Source organism: Tyto alba, unplaced genomic scaffold (assembly GCF_018691265.1).
Source record: "Tyto alba isolate M040663 unplaced genomic scaffold, T.alba_DEE_v4.0 Super-Scaffold_14, whole genome shotgun sequence".
Classification (NCBI taxonomy): Eukaryota; Metazoa; Chordata; class Aves; order Strigiformes; family Tytonidae; genus Tyto; species Tyto alba.
Window position 1 is genome coordinate 15605312 of NW_024881276.1, and position 17214 is coordinate 15622525.

Here is a 17214-nt window from a genome sequence, read left to right on the forward strand (position 1 = left end):
CTCCTTAGAGGAGGAGTTAGCAAGGACGTTGTTAAGCATACCTTGCAAAAGACTTACCCAAAGGCACCACTGAGATCGTAGGAGGATACGTTCTAGCAAACAGTGGGAGTACATTAACCAGATCATTATTTGCAAGAGTAACACCCTATCAGTCTTTTTTTTTTTTTCTCTCTATCGCCTTCTTTTTGATAAACTGCTTCCAAACAAACTAAACTATGGCTACATGAATTGAAAAACGGGACTCATATCTTTTTTATGTGGAGACTCATGGGAGATGGCAGATTTCTGTTTTGCAAGACCAAGAGACCACAGTTGCGTGCCTTGCACACCAAGTACAACCCGCCCGGAACCGACCCTTGCTACTAACACGTTTGTTTTCTGTCATGGATGTGGTGAAGCACTTCCCTCCTGTTTCTTGGCCGCCTCACCGGGCACAAGCGAGGGGCTTGGCGAGTGATCCCAGTTCCTGGAGGAGGCAGAGAGCGGGCAGGGTGGCAGGCATAGCAGCACAGGGGAAAGGCTCCGCTCAGCTGGCCCGCACCCCAAGTATCTTACTCACAAGTCCCAGCCCCAGCTACAGCCCTTGTACAGCCACACGCCTCTTGCTACGTGGCCAGGTGTACGCCAGCTCTGTGTGTCGACAGAGGAAAAATTCGAGAGCGCTATCGCAAAGCTTCCCGTTCCACTGGTTGTGGGGAAAAACATGGAAACCTGGTGCGGGTGCGTGCTGAAGGTTCAAAAGCCAAGACGCCATGAAAAGAATTGCCTCTGGACAGGGCAAGAGACTGCACCAAAAGACTGACTTGTGACTGTGACGTGTAAGAAAGACACCTGCTCATCGTGCAAACCCCCATGAGTTTTAAGGAAAAATTTAGATTCCCCAGGTTTCTTTTTAGAGCCCGAGATGTTGCACCCAGGAACACTGCAGGATCAGGACCAAAGGGACTTCTACTCTATCCCGAACTATAAAGTTATAAAATTGAGGCCTGGATTGATTTTTTCACCAACATTTATTTCTATAACTTTTATACCCCAAATTATTTGCATGCATGATATAGATTATTTGTGGATGCAGGCAGATAATTAGTTATGTCTAAATCCCAAATTCATCAAATTGCATAATTACAAGTGACAGATGAGATGTATTAGCTTCCAGGAACAGGGTTCTAATGACTTTAAATATGCCTTCAAAGATAATAATGGAAAATGATGGTCCTTTTATTTCCACCATATGGAAAGTCATGTAGTTTTATTATGTGAAACTGTTAATTTTGCATCTGCCCCAAATTCTGAGCAGTGCTACTGCAGTATTTATTTACTATTCTGTACTATTCTGATAGAAATTATTATTTTTTTTCTATGTACAGCCTAGTCTTGATCAACTGTAAGTTGCTCAAAAAATATATCTGAAAGCACCTGTGAACTCATAAATATCAATGCAAGTTCTAAATATTGGGAAGAAATTATTCAGTTGAAAATGCTAAGAGAATCCTGAATTTTGCCCAAAGCCTAGTCTGGAAAAATTACAGGTCTATACTGAATATTAATTGCATTTTCCTTGTTTTGCTCCAGAGATTTGACAGGAGATACAATTTGGAGACACAGTTTGGATTGAAATATTTGAGAATATTTAATAATGTAATCAAAAATTATTAACTCACTGCATTTTAATGTGGAATAAGTAGTTCTTCCCTCTTTTATTTATTATAAACAGAGAACCTTTGAGGCATGAGAGAGGCATTCATACGGGAATTCAAGGAATCTTCCTAGAGAAGGAGGAAATCAAAAATGAAAATATGAGAAGAGGGTTGATTACTTCTTTAGAAAGAAAACTGGTGCCCACTTTGAGCCTTTCTGTCCAGCCTCCAAGAAAAGAGGATATTCACAAATCTAGATGCAAATAAAAATACACCATCAAGACAAGTCCAGCTGAGGTCCCGTAACTGAATAATTTGTTCAGTTGCATCGCCATGAAAGGATCTCTGGGAACTAGCACAGCTATTTCCTGTAGCTTGAGACGAGACAAAACCTCCATCTCTGGAGAGGATGTGGGGAAAGCTTGCCTCAGTCAGATACGTAGCGCGCTGTGTGCTTTTATTAACACCAGTTCCTGCTGCATGCTAAAAAAGTGCTGCTTGCTATTTTGCATTAAATTTTCTGTTTCTTCACTTACAAGTAAGATTGAGGGAGGAGATAAAATGAGAGTAAGAGCAACAGTGTGTATGATCTTTCTAGATAATTCTAACCATTCTGTCCCTCAAACACCGAAGTACCAACCCTCCTGGTAGAAATGTGGATGGATTCACAGTCAGCAGGTTCTGCGTGGAAGAAGCTGGCTGGTAACAGAAAAGCAAGCTAATCCAGACTTCAGTGCATATTTCATTATTTCAGGTTACTTCAACATCAGTTTATCTTAAAACACACTCACTAACCACTTCCCAGCATATGTATTTGCGTAATTTGAGAAAAACCTGATTATTTTCAGGAGACTTACCACTACGCATTCCCTTGGAGAGAAGCGCAAATAAACAGGCTGACCCCTCAAGGATAAAACCTGAGCCCTATGCAAGTCATTAGAGATTTCACCACCAACCTCAGCTATGTCAAGGTGACACAAAACCTGCTCCAAGACGAACAGACTTGAGACAAAAAAGCCACAAAGTACAAGGCCCATCAGCAGTCTGATTCATTCACAAAACTGAGCTCTTGTAGAACCTCTTTGTAAAATATTCTTTCCATTCTTACTGACCTTATTCTGAAAAAATACCTCTAGTAATATATAACTACATAATTGCAGCACAATCTCTGAGATCTAGATATCTTAGATATTTTTAATTTTCCTTTTATTTTTTAAACTCTGCGTTTCCTATTTTTTCATGAAACTATTTTTGATACTTTATGAAATTTTTTAATAGTTTTTTCTTCTGCCTCCTGAATTTGAAAGCTAACTCAAATGGACTGTATTCACTGGGGTAACACAGTATCAGCATATTTCTGAGCAAGTTAAAGCAGGACCTTCAAAAACAGTCAAGGTGGAAAATGGAGTTTTTTGCTGAAACTTCAGCTTCTAAAATCATATGACTTTTCTGACTTGATAATGAAAGAAAGAAACCAGTCACTTTCTGCTCTTACACAACAGTAAGTTTCCTGACAGCATGACTTCCTTGTTGTGAAATGCAAAACAAAAGAAGTTGACACAACACAAACACTGTTGTCTTTCACAGAGACAGTATTCCCCATTTCTGATCCCAGTCAGATCATTTCTAGGGATCAAAAAAAAATGTATATTCATTAAATGAATGTAGTTAGGCTGAGTATTCTTTGCTAGTTTGTTCAGATTCAATCTCCCTACCAAAAGCCCTGTCCTGAAGGATTTCCAGATCTGTAATTCATGAAACAAATCCTTACTGTTCTACTACTAGCCATTGGCAGTTGATTTGTGTTTTGGAAATGCTTCTGTTCTTCAGGCATCTCCATTTTTGCTCCAGTAGAGGGTAAACTGAGTCAGTTAGGGTGTCTGCATAAATCCTAAATTACTCTTCCAGCACTCCAGGCACTTTCTACTGTGTGGCAAAGGATTTTCTTGGCTAACACCAGCCAATGGAATGCACACTTCTTTATACAATTCTCTTGTAGTATCATGTTCCATGCTGACCCCCGTGTCTAAATGAAGGTGAACCTTGTAGATTGTTGGATGCACTGAAAAACAGGGTGCAAGTGTTGTGAGAGTGTTTGGGAATCCAGGTTTTCAGGATTGTTACCCTGCAGCACTAGTATGACTCAGTGTCTTCCCATATCCCAAATCACTCAAGTCAGATTAAGCTAAGTGTAAAAAAAAGAGTTCCTTTACAGCATGAAAGAATGGATATGATAGTCGTAAAATTTACAGAGGAGAGTGAAAAGAAAACCACACGTATGCCAAAGAATTGTACTTCTCCTCTGGGTGGCCTACCTGGTACGTCTATAGACACGCGTGGTCATCCAGATCAGGATCTGGCTCTCATTCTGCAGCACAGATCTACATCTGTAGGTAATGTTCTGAGAAGAAGCTGGGCTGGGGATAGTTCCTCCACCCTTCCATACTCCAAAGACATTTTGAGGAGTTTATCCAGATTGGATTTCTTCCTCACACCCACCTCTCTCCTCGTGGACAGCCATACCTCCATCGGGAAGGAGTCTCGGCCTCCCTTACGGCAGGCTACTGGCAGATCCCTCCTGTTTTAAAAACATTCCTGTCCTCTGTGCTTCTCCCAGCGCGACCCCATCTTCACCAGTCAGGCTGGTGAACCGGGTTGGTTATGGTGCGCGTGTCAGGCTGGAAAATGTCCCAAGCCCAAAGTGCAACAAAATGTTTTGAACAGTTTTCCAGCAGGACGCTGTTGCCCACGGCGTACCTTGGTATAGACACACACAACCTCCCCGCAGGGTTTGATACGGATCATTATTTAATATTTCAAGCAAGTGCAGAGGCTTTGGTTTTATTTTTTTTTTTTTTTTCTCCACACAGCGGCGAAAAAAACGGCGCCGGAAGCCGCCCCGCTCCCTGAGCGCTGAGGCTGCGGCCGAGGCGTCGTCACGACCCCTCAAGTGGTGAGGCAGAGCCCGGCGTCAGGCGCTGTCGCACTCGCCGGGGTTAACGACGGGCTCCCTTTTCGGGGGACTCCCCGGGCGGGGCTGGGGGTCCCCTCAGGCCCGGGCTCTCCCCCCGCCAAAACTACCCCCCCCCCCCCCCCCCCCCCCGCGCCGCTGAGGGGGAAGGGGCGGGGTCAAACCGTTCCGCTAGGGGGCGCCACCGAGCGGAAGGGGGGAGGGGGAGAGTCACGAGACACCCCTCCCCAGCTGTTGCTGGCAGGCTGAGGCAAGATTCCGGGGAGGGGGCGTTATCATTGGCTGCGGGCGAGCACCGCGGGCGCTCCCATTGGCTAGGGCGCGGGGAGAGGCGGGGCGCGGGCGTCAATAAAGAGGGAAGCCGGGGCGGGCGGCGGGCACAGGTCGCGTCGGGGCCAGGCCGGGAGCGGGACGGGAGTCGCCTGTTTGCTTCAGCGCCGCCGGGACATGCTCGCAGCCTGACTGACCGCAGGTGGCCGCCGCGCCCGGGACACGAATGAAGAAGCTGTTGCTCCTCCTGTTCACACATCGGGGACTCGTCAGCCGAGGGGGCCGCAGGGGGAAGCGCCGTCGAAAATGGCCTCGTTCAGCATCCGCGCCGCGCGCCCCGATGACTGCCCTGAGCTCCTGCGACTGATCAAGGTGCGGGGGGGGGGGGGGGGGGGCAGAGCTGCGGGCGGCGGCCGGGCGTGGGGGAGGAGGGGGCCCTGTGCCCGTCTGGCGGAGCGAAAACAAGCTCTTGCGCAAGGCGGCGGGGGGGGGGCGGGGAGAGGTCGCTGACAACGTCCTTCTCTTCCAGGAACTAGCGAAATACGAGGACATGGAGGATCAAGTGGTGCTAACCGAGAAAGGTACGAGAGCGGCAGCGGGTCGCCGGGCCGCTGGTCTAGTGGCGCTGTCTGTAGCTCAGGTGCCGATCTGTTCTGCTTTTCCAGAACTGCTTGAGGATGGTTTTGGCGAGCACCCTTTCTACCACTGCCTGGTTGCAGAAGTGCCAAAAGAACAGTGGTCGTCTGAAGGTGAGGCTTCCCAATACTTACTTGAAGATGCTAAATACACAAGAGGCATCTTATACTTAATGTTACCGATTATACGTAAGGTCACACCAGTGAATTGGGGTAGGAGGAGTAGGTTAACTGTTAAATGCAGTAACATATAGCGATACTCTGCTGAAGTAGTTGCTAATCCTGGAGGCATGGGAAGATCAGGTGTAACATAATGTACTTGATTCCAATTAATTAAATGGCTTTTCTTGTTTGACCCTGACTTACCTTTATGTAATCCTGTTGAATCACATTTTTTTCTTTAATTTGTCCCCAATCTTCAGGTTACAGTCTCTAGCTTCGCCATGTACATGGCCCTTCCGTGTACATGGATGGGCGGGGAGGTAACTAAAAGATCCGTTACACAATAAAGTAGATGATCATAATATGAGGTAAGGTCTACAGGGACAAGCGCTATTCCCAAACGTTTACCAAAGACACAGTAGATCAGAAATCTGTTTGCACGCTTCTCTTACAGTATGTGCAGAGTGCTACGGCAGACGTAGTTAAAATACTCTAGGTTTGAGTGGGCTGGTGTTGGAAGAGTTGGTTTCTTTTCCCTGTCAAGCCACGGATTTACAGTTGAAACTGCAGCTTTACTTACTTTGACTTTATGGTGCTGAAGGTAAAGAAAACCACATGATGGTCTCTGTGGAAGCAGAAGTTGAGGTACTGGAGATGCTGCTGTAAAAGTGGCCTGTGAGTGTGCCTTCTCACACAGTGTAGTTACTGAGGAGTATGCATTGAAAGATCGGTGTCCTTGAGAGTTTGATAGACTATTTCGGTTGCTAAGGAAGCAGAGTTGGAGCAGTCATCTAGATTGTGAACTGCTGTGTAAAGTTTGTACTTGTATTTCAGAATGGAAATGCTGATAAATTGGTAGGGTGTGCATTTTTTTTTTTTCCCCAGAAAAAAAGCCTTGTGTTCAGTACTTACTATGATACTGCTTTTGAGGATTTCAGGGTATGGCAAGGGCAATCTTCGTTCTGTCAAGTTGATACAAGTTTGTCAGAACTCGTATTTTCAGTTGTGTGCTTACTTGTAAACTTAATTTGTAATTCTAACCTAGTAGCAAATGTCTGCATGTTACAGAGAATCTGTATGTTTAAACCATGCATGTAAGACTTAATATTTTTGCCTTTTAAATTCAGACTAGCTGAAGTCACACCTTTTGTTTCAGAACACTGCATTGTGGGCTTTGCCATGTATTACTTCACTTACGATCCGTGGATTGGAAAACTGCTGTATCTTGAAGATTTTTATGTGATGGCTGAGTATAGAGGTATGTGTTACAGAATTAGATGAATTGCTTCCCATAGGTCGTCTTTAAAATTGAAACTGAGGGGGGTTTTTTGTTTCTTTTTCTAGGACTGGGCATTGGGTCAGAAATTCTGAAGAACTTGAGTCAGGTATGTTTAAGTGATAAGCCTAAACAAGCAGAACTTGAGGACATGTGGCAAGGTGGTATTCTTGCTTTTCTGCTAACTGCATGAGAGCTTCTCCTTCAGCACTACTCGGAATTAAAGGAGATGACAGGACACTGGATGGCTTAAAACAGTGTCTGGAGCCTGTTAGAGCAACAGGTGCTCAAGTGGCTGACAGAATGAACTTTGACTTGTGGTGATACAGTTAGTTGCTGACTAGTAGTCTCACCAGGTCTTACTAGGCTGATCACCTGGGCCTGTTGTCTGAAGCATGTCCTGTTGCACACTTTTGCAGGTCGCTGTGAAGTGCCGCTGCAGCAGTATGCACTTCCTTGTTGCAGAGTGGAACGAACCATCCATCAGGTTCTATAAGAGAAGAGGCGCCTCTGATCTGTCCACTGAGGAGGGGTGGAGGCTCTTCAAAATTGACAAAGAATATCTCTTGAAGATGGCAACAGAAGAGTGAGAGATGATTCCAGCAAATAAATTCTTTCTACGAATATACATGCTCTCTGAATAAACTCCTTCTTGCTTTTTTGTGTACAGTTTGTAGTGGAATAAAGTAGTGTGGATGCTAATAATGAAAATGCTATACAGGTGTGGTCATAGAGTAATCGGTACTGTGATCTGGAGTTGAGGCATCTGTGAAGTTGCATATGTGCTTGTTGTGCATCCTTTACCAGTGTGGGCTTGTAATCTTTGTATATGGAAACTTCATTCTTGTAAGTGTCACTCAAATGTGTACAATGTACACACTGGTAGGGTTTGTTTTAATTATTGCCTTTTATAAAAATAAATAGTGTTTTCACTTCATGGCAGTAGTTTTGACTTTAATTCTTGCATACACTTTTCACTTAATAAAAGACTCTCACCCAAACAATTTCCACAAATGATGTGTGATTTACCACAGTCCCAGGGTGATTAAAGTCTTGTTTGTGGGGCTGCAGGACCCAGGGGTGAGGTGCGGAGCCCCTGTGGTGAACCTGAGCCTTGGAGGTGTTTGAGCTCAACTTTAATCTCCTGCACTGTGGGGAGCCTTTTGTGCAAGGGAGCTACAACGGGCTAGTTCAGAGTTCTTCAAAGGGGTGGCTGGTCTCAGGCCTCTAGAAAGCAGCCCCTGAACAACTAGAGCTTGTGGTGTTGCCTCCTTAGGGCTTCCAGTGACCTGTAGTAGCACCTTGGGCAGGAGGGCAGAACCTTGAAGGGGAAGACGCATCTAATGCTTCAAAGACTAAGTCATAAAAGTAGGTTTGACTGGTCAGGAGTAGGAGAAAGGATTTTTGCAAGCTGCTAAGGAACTCCCTTCTATGAGTCTTAAAACATTAAAATTGAGTGCTTCCAGTAATCCAAGTTTATGTACGTGATTTCAGATACTGCCCAGAGTTTTTCATGTGCTTCAGTGCTGTGTTGTTGGGGGCAGTGCTAAAGTTAAGTGCTGTGTTAAGCAGTAAAAAACTTGGGTCCTGTGTATTTGAACCTTTGTACAGCTGTAAGTGAAAACAATGCTGCTCATCAACTTTTTAATCAGCTTGGAAACAAATTTATTGACTTTTCAATGCTGTGTCTGCCTTTCTCATGAGTTGATGGTGAAAGCAGGTGCGTGCAAGATTTACACTGCTCTCTTCTTGCTCTGTAGTAGCCCTGCAATAAAAGGCTTATTTTTGCCAGCACTGCTTTCGCTTCAAAGAGACTTACCTGCCTTGTAACCTGCACTGGTTTAAATAAAACAAGGTTTTAAACTGATTTTGACTGCTGCATAAATCATGTCCCATCTGGAAGATGTCTCCTTGTCCTAGAGAGTAGTGGGCAGTGATTGCTTCAACCATGGGTAATGCTAAACTAATTTTAAGAACAAGATGTCCCTCTGCCCAGTGCCAGCAGCAGGTTGTGCAGGGCCTTTAACATGAAACTGTACTTGTTTTCTCTTTTGTTTTTGTTTTTCGCTAAGGCGTAGGCAGCAGGTTGCCAGCTCTGCCCAGGTGTGAGATAGGGCTGTCAGCTGTTGCATCAGGAATGAGAAGGCCAATAGGAAATACAGGAGCTCTTGGAAGAGAGCAGGAGGTAGCATATGCCCAAGTGGTTGCCTGGACAAACACGGGCTGGACTGAGCCCAGAATCTGTCGCATAAATTTAAATTTAGCAGATCAGGTTCTGCGTAGGAACAGACATCTCCAGGCACTCCTCAGTGTCTGTGCAGCACCTCAGCTGCTGTGACAGCATTCATACCATGCACGGAAGCCTGGGGCTCCAATCCCTCTCCTGCCCGAGGGGAACAGAAATCTTGTTTCTCGCTTGACGGTGTATTAACTGCTAGGCCCCGAACCGCCCTGCTTGCTCTTGCTGAGCCTGCACCTTTCTGCAAATCAGCAGGCCAAAGGAGGTGAGAGCAAGCCTGCCCTGTGAACCGGCCTGGTAACTAGAGCTGGAGGCGGTGTGGGAAGGACGAGATGGTCTCCAGCACTCTGGCTGAGCATCAGGGTGTTGCATCTTCTCGCTGCTGAAGCTGCAGTAACTTCACTGGTTAACTCTGCGAGCCACAGTAACCTATTTGCTCATCTCAGTCCTAGTGGAATCTGGTTTGAAGTTATTTCGAGATGGTCCTTTTGGCTCTGTATATCAGTCCAGAAGGTGATTACTAGCAGAGCAGTTTAAGAGTGTTTTTATTTTCAAATTAACAGTTCATTAGATATCTAGGACAGACCAGCTTAAATCTCAGGCCCCAGACTTCTGGAGCACAATAAGGCTATCAAAGCTGCATGACTGAATGGAACAAGCTAACTAATTAGGCATTATAATTAGGAAAGTAAGCAGCTTAGCCAAATTTTCAATTAACTCAAAAGTGTTTATCGTATCTTGGTCATCTTCTTCTGCCAAAGCAGTTTACCACTGAATTTTCTAAACAAATTCTGCTGAAATAGATTCTCATGGAGTTACAGAAAACAAGTAAGGCGTTGCTAAATGAGAACCTTTTCTAGCCAACTGTGATAATTTTAAACATTCACACATGAAAGTAAAGACAAGGACTAACCTTTCAGATATGACTTTCACTGAAATCCTACTGAGAGGTAGGGTTTCTAAAACCAGGCGAAATATTCTCACAGTTATGGTACAGAGTCTCCAACAGGGTGATGTAGTAATGCCATGGCTCAAGAAAAGACCAATTTTAAATTCCTTCAATAACTTTTTCGCAATTTACCAGGGGACCAGAGTGACTGTAACTCCAATCGAGATGTACAGCTGAGTATTTCTATGGGTTTAGACACAGGAGAAACCTCACTCAACTTGATTTTCTTCGTTCCCAGGATCATGATCGCACCACCAAGCTGCAACGCGAGCGTATGATCAGGGCTAAGCAATACCAGTATGATCAGGCCAGCAACACACACCGGCAGGACTCCATCACGGCACAGGCATAGGGCTTTTGTAGGGCCTACAGGTGTGTCAGCCTTCTGTGTTACCCTATTTCCTCACTGCACCATGTTGCCTCTGGGGAAGAGGTAGAGAGTGGGTGTTACGACAGCAGTGATAACATCTCTGGGGAGGTGAGGTGCAAAGTTCCTCCTCAAGCTCATGACCCGGGAAGTCCTCCTCAAGCCAAGCCAGCCTGCAGAAGGCTTCACAATTGCAGTGTTTCCACGTTCCCATCGGGTGGGGATGGAAAGGTGGCCTTGGACAAACTTGCAGCTGGAGAATGCAGCAGAGGGCCATACCCAGCTGCAAGGAGCACCGGGCTCGCCGCCCACTCTCTGTTCAGTGTTTTCCTGCTTGCAGGCTCCCGCACAATGATCTGACTCGTAGCCGTAGCAACGGCATGGAAGGAGGCTTTTCTGTCTACATAATTTGAGTTAAAACATAATATATGCGAGAAAAACAACCCTTCCCCCTCTCCTCTTCTTTTAAAGAGCCTTTGCTCTCAGTGTAATTCAAAAAGCCAATGCAAACTTTTCCCCCAGAGGACATGTAGGTGCTCTAATGCATTCCTGCACATGGCGTTTTGTCTTGGGAGACTCGCCATCCTGGAGCCTGGCCAGCTGAATGCGGAGGTCTCACTGACGCAGCTGCAGGGAAAACACCAGCTACGTATGGAGCAGGGACTCAGGAAACCATCGTGTGACTCACTGCTGCACAGCCCTACCTCGGGCTGGAGGCTGGCCCAGAGACGTGCTTTGTGCCTCCCTTTCCTTGAGTTGACCAGAAGCCTTATTTCCTTCAGCTTGCACAAATTCCCTTCTCACAGAGCTCTCGCACACACACAGGGGCATGCACCGACTGATGGCAGCGCCGATGAAACCTGCAGCACACAGCTGTTTGCCTGGGTTTAAATAATTCAGCTCACCTAACAGACTCAGCTTTGCCCAGTTGTTTTGCTTGCCTGGGCAGGATTGCTTAAACACACTTTTTTTTTTTTGAAACTCAGGTTTCAGAGAAGCGGCTGCAATTTAAATAAAGGCATTAGCTGCTATCTGAAACAAAACAACACGTGACTAGAGTGCCTGCCACTAATGTTTAATCTCACTGCAAACTCAAAGCAGGCTGTAACTTCACCATCCAGACGCGAGTCCCTCTGAGGACTCTTCTTTCTCCACTCAAGACGTGGCTAAATTTTTTTGCTGGCAAGCAGGTTTATGGTAAGTGCAACCTTAATGAAGGGCTTTAGAGCCCATCAGGCGCTCCAACAAATCCCTGTAGGGAGCTCGTGGAGGAGAGGGTGTAAGGCCACTGATGGTGGCCGTGGGCTCTGGGTAGGAGCACAGCCCAACACCCGTGCAGAACCACCAGATGCACTTCTCCTGTCCTCCAGGCCTCACCCTGCTGTGCTCTGACTCCTTCTGCCATCACAAATGCTTACTGTGGTTGATAACAGAATAAAGCACAGGTACACACTTCTATCAAAAATAGATGGGGGAGGAGGGGGGAAGGGGGCTGGAGAATTCCATCTTCAAACCAGTTTCGGTTTCATTTCACAGATTTACTCGAGGCCAAAGCAAGAGATAAAAAGTCCCAGGGAATAATTAGCTCATAAGGATGAAAAACAAACACAGGTTGCAGAAACTCCTCTACGTTAAATAGTTTTGTTTATTTCAATTTGCACTTTTGCATATTTCTATTATTCACACAGCAGGTGCGAGCTGTTCACGTTCATTCAAAGGGAAAAGGTATTTTCATTTTCTTGAGCTCTGTTTCCCTTCTCCACCAAAACAGGTTAAAAAGACTGTGCTTTAGGAAGATGAAACCAGGTGCCCGTCCTCTCCTGAAAGTTTACTGTACGGCATGATGAGGTGGCTTCACATCTTCCAAATCACCTCCCAGGAGCCCACCATGCAGGGAAGGGATGTGAACCCCTGAAATTCCTATTAGAAACCTTCCTCCACCCGGGCAAAAAAGCATGAGAGAGACAGTAGCTTTCCACATGAAAGCCCATTGGTGTTTCCAAGTAATCTGGATATTGCAGTGGTGTTTTCAAAACACACTGGTAAAAGTGCAGGGTGAGATTTTTTCAAAGCTGATTATTATAATTAGGCACCCAGATAACACTGCAAAGGTACCTTTGAACAGTCATCCCCTATTTGCTCTAATGATGAGCAAACTCCAGACTGGCCTCTTCACAGTCTCCCTGAACTTTCACATTTGATCTGTTTCAGCCACCAACACAGAAACACCACCACACAGCTTGTACAAGAGGAACAAAAGGACCCATAGCTTTGGTATATAGTCTTGTGTCTTTTGCAATCAGTTCATATGGCGGAATCTTGTTTTTTCCCCCAGCCAACTTCCTACCATGGCCTAACACAGATGTACATGAACGTTTCTCACCACACAGCCTATATATGTGTTAGTTACAGTTGCAGGCACAAGTTATTTTCAGAGTTAATGTGGAGGGAAGGATCAAAATGTGTGTCCGCCACCCCAAGAGGTAATAACCTTTGTACATAGCTGTAGCTTTGCCATTGGGACAGAACATGTAAAGAAAAAAAGAGTCTGGAGGAGAGGTCTGCAGCAGTGACGGGAAGCTGAGTGAAGGGGTTGACCACGCAGCCTGCCATGGGAAGCCATGTGCCCTGCAGAGGAAATGGCATCAAGGGAAACGGTTTAGGCTTCGTTTTTTTTCAGGTAAATGTAATCAGAAGAAACTAGGAGACTCTTATTTTGCAAAATCAGAAGTCTCAGAGGTAAATTCCTGGGATACATTAATAATTTCTGGATTATTTTTACCTCCCATCGATCTCATTAGCCATAACTCAATGGATTAGCAAGCATTGGATTTAGTGGTGCAGGAGTACGAATTATTTGCTGCTGAAGAGCAACAGGCAGAACTGGCAAATAGAGGTGGCAACAAGTGCTAACGTCAAAGAAATAACACTATAGTAATCCAGTTTTTAACAAAAACAAAACTAGCTGAAAAATCATGAGATAGTGGCAGTCAGTGTATGCTGTTCCTTAGCCAGGCACACCCATTTAATGTAACTACGTATCTCTGAAAGCTGGCAGACTGTAAAAAAGGCTGATAAAACAAAGTCCACCGCATTACAAAGTACAGCTGGTCCAAATGACGATGAAGTGAGGACAAGGTCAAAGAATACCAGAGGAAAAAACCCCAAACCTTTTCATAAGCAAATATTCAGGATTTATAGGCATCAGTTGACTACCTTCTCAGCACAGGGAAGTAATAAAATGATTCTGCATTTCTATGCTGAGTTTGCCATCAATATTTGTCTGAAATGTGATTACAGAAGTCCTGCAGGGAATCAGAACCCTTTCTTGGTATTTGGGCTTGGTGTCAGCAAGCTGTTATTTTCTGCTGTTAAAAGCCAAAGCGCTTTTCATCCCTGTAGTTCAACGTACTCAGACATCCCTGCTTCACCCCCAGGCTGGACCAGGTTTGCCTCTTCATCCCCATAGCCACGTGCCTCTCCAGCACAGCTCAGGCATCTGGGGCTTCCCTTACACACGCATTTCTGGTTTCTCAGCTAGGGTATTTTCTGGAATAAACACAGGACTGCAAAAGCCAAAGGTCCTCTTAACACAGGTCTAAAAGCAATAAGCGTTCATTGAGGTGTAGAGGAGGGCATGACATTATCTCCCATCCTTTCTTAGAGAAGCTGTTGAGCCTTTGGGATCCAAGAATTGATGGTCCTTTCATTTAAAATATAAAGCAGCAGGTGCTCCTGTTTGAAGGAGTAAAGAACGCAGAACTAATATAAATACCCCTAAAGCCATGTGCAGCTTGCAACAAAAGGGTTAGAAACACAAGTACGCCGTGGGCTGTGCTGGGCCAGACCGTGCCACTTGCTAGGGTGTGGGTCCAGCCCCTCAGCTGGCTGGGCTGCCCTGCACGCTCCATAACCCCAGCACTATGGGGACAGTGGCACTTGCAGCTGGTCTTTCTGTTTCATGATATTTTCTGAGTTCAGCCACGGTGGTCTCACTCTACGCGTCCCCAAACAGCAGGGGCATCCCCTCCCCAAACCCACGGCAGGCGCTGCGGTATGTGTTTCAGAGGAGCTTCTGTGGGAGGTGGCGCAGGACGGAGGGGAGCAGAGGTGGCCGTGAGCAGCGGGAAGCCCTCGGCCCCTTGGTTCACAGCACTTGCCCTGCGCGGCAGGTCCTGCCGAGTATTCCACGGGAGAGCCGGCTGCCAGGGAAAATGATCACAGACAGCTCCAAGCATCAAAGTCTCGCAGGGTCGTCTCTGGTGCTACTGCAGCCAGCAAACCGTGCCCGGCTGCAGCGCGGGGAGCACCTCCTGCAGGCTCAGTGCCTGCTGACACACCACGGGGACGCATGCCACCGCCAGTCTAAGCAAAAGCAGTGTCCCTTTCCAGCAAGGCTGAGCCCCAGTAATCTCATGACACGGCAAACAGTATTTGGGAAGAGGCTGGTTTCATCTGAGACAGCTTCACTGCAGCGGGGCTGAGCTGTGACGGACGAGATCTAGTCCCGGCCAGGACACGAAAGCCGGAGTCACAGCCGTGGGCTCGCTGTGGTCCATGGTGGGAGAACAGTGGAGGAGAAACCTGCTGGGGTAAACACAGGAAGACGTGGGGAGCAGGCGTGGGTTCATCCCTCCTCGGGTGTTTGGGCAGGGAGGCCTGGGTGTGCCGAGGGCAGGGGAGGTCCCGGAGCAGATCCACTCCACTGCCGGGCTCCCTCGGTGGCCCTTTTACATCACAGAGAAAGGAAGCTCACACTTCTCCTCCTTCAGACTTGAACATGACACACAAAGGGCGTGTTATGGGGCCACGGGCACACGCTTGGGTACCTGTCTCACAGGCTGGTTCCCGACACGCTGAGCAAAACATACACCGAGTTTTATAAGCGAAGAAATACAGCACCCTGCAGTGAAACAGCAGGCATTCCCCCAAAACAGCTTTCTGCAACACAGCTGGCACAGAACGTAAATACTTTTTCCAGAGACCCTCTTTTACCAGAACCTGCAAACTCGGCCGGGCAGCTGCCGGCAGTTGGGGGCTGCACACCTGCATTTGGGGGAAGCACCAGGGCGTCCCCGGGGCCGGACGAGTGCAGCCAGGAGGATGATCAGGGCTGCACTGAATCAGCCCTCGCTGCAACACCTGGCAACGACCACCACGGACATCCAGCAGAGCTGCCGCCATTAACTAAGTCTCCTTTTCTTCAATGCAGTTTATTAAATCACATAGCCTCATAGTTATGTGTGACTCGTATGCGTGAGTGAGCATATGTATGCGAGTCCCTCTTCTCTTGCTCTGTTATAGTTAAAAGATGTTTCTCACAAAAATATAGTGGAATTTTACTTCATTCCCAGCAAATGCAGTACCTGAGTGATAATGTACATAAATAGAGCATGTTGCACCTGGTCATGATGTGTTTTTTGTATTCTTTCCATTAAAGGAGGAGCAGTGAACTTGTAATGCCAGTGCCCAACTGTGGGATGAGTGGGTTTACGGTGCCCTGAGTGAAGAACTGGCCGAATGACAGGGCTCAAAGTGTTGTAGTGAATGGGATCACACGTACCTGGTGACTGGTCACCAGCGGTGTTCCTCAGGGTTCAATTCTAGGGTCAGTTCTGTTCAACATATTTATCAATGATCTGGATACAGGAGTTGAATGCACCATTAACAAGTCTGCTGATGATACCAAACTGGGAGGTGCTGTTAACTCTCTTGAGGGACAAGAGGCCTTGCAGAGGGATCAAGGTAGATTGCACCATTGGGCAATGATTAATGGGATGAAATTTAACAAGTCCACATGCCGGATTCTGCACCTAGGACAGAATAACACTGGTCACAAGTCTAAACTGGGAGAGGAGTGGCTGGAAAGCAGCCCAGCAGAAAGGGATCTGGGGGTGCTGGGCACCAGCAGGGTCAATGTGAGCCAGCAGTGTGTGCCCTGGCAGCCCAGGGGGCAAACCACACCCTGGGGTGCATCTAACATGGCATAACCAGCGGCCAAAAGAGGTGATTGTCCCGCTGTATTCGGTGTTGGTGCAGCCTCACCTTGAGTGCTGTGTGCAGTTCTGGGCCCCACCATTTAAGAAGGATGTGAAGGTCCTTGAATGTGTCCAGAGGAGGGCAACAAATCTGGTGCAAGAGCTGGAAGGCATGTCCTGTGAGAAGCAGCTAGGGACTTTGGGTTTGTCTACTTTGGAGAAAAGGAGACTGCGGGGTGACCTCATTGCTCCCTATAGCTCCCTGAGGAGGGGATGTGGAGGGGCAGGTGCTGAGCTCTTCTCCCTGGGATCCAGTGACAGAATGTGTGGGAATGGTTCAAATCTGCATCAGTCAGGGGAGCTTTAGACTGGACATTAGGAAGCATTTTTTTACTGAAAGGGTGGTCAAACACTGGAACAGGTTTTCTAGAGAGGTGGTCAATGTCCCAAGCCTGTCAGTGTTTAAGAGGCATTTGGACAGTGCCCTTAACAACATGCTTTAACTTTTAGTCAGCCCTGAAGTGGTCAGTCAGTTGGACTAGATGATCGTTGTAAGTCCCTTCCAGCTGAGCTATGCTACGTTGTGCTATTCTACTCCTATTCTCCTCTCCTCTCCTCTCCTCTCCTCTTCTCTTTTCTCTTCTCTTCATCACAAAGAAGACTACAGAAAGTGTGTTGAGACACTGAACGCTGCATTTATGTATAAAGTACTTTATTCTAAGTGTTTTAT

The 17214-nt window shown here is 46.6% G+C and overlaps 2 protein-coding genes across 3 annotated transcripts in view; one reads left to right on the plus strand and one right to left on the minus strand.

Annotated features, from left to right (window-relative positions):
• The first annotated feature begins 4973 nt into the window (after positions 1 to 4973).
• On the plus strand, positions 4974 to 7888 carry SAT1 (spermidine/spermine N1-acetyltransferase 1). Of its 2 annotated transcripts, XM_042788354.1 has the most exons (6): positions 4976 to 5250; positions 5408 to 5459; positions 5544 to 5627; positions 6832 to 6933; positions 7020 to 7060; positions 7371 to 7888. In XM_042788354.1, exons 1-6 carry the CDS (start codon positions 5185 to 5187, stop codon positions 7539 to 7541), a joined length of 516 nt encoding a protein of 171 aa, XP_042644288.1. In that variant the 5' UTR covers positions 4976 to 5184; the 3' UTR covers positions 7542 to 7888. The 2 variants fall into 2 exon arrangements, with proteins under 2 accessions (XP_042644287.1, XP_042644288.1); XM_042788353.1 differs by having other exon boundaries at positions 4974 to 5250; positions 5408 to 5627.
• A 4245-nt stretch (positions 7889 to 12133) lies between these two features.
• Positions 12134 to 17214, minus strand: part of APOO (apolipoprotein O) — a 49378-nt gene continuing 44297 nt past the window's right edge. The window contains exon 9 of the mRNA XM_042788366.1: positions 12134 to 13134. The gene's annotated coding sequence lies outside the window, so the exon portion shown is untranslated. The remainder of the gene's footprint in view (positions 13135 to 17214) is intronic.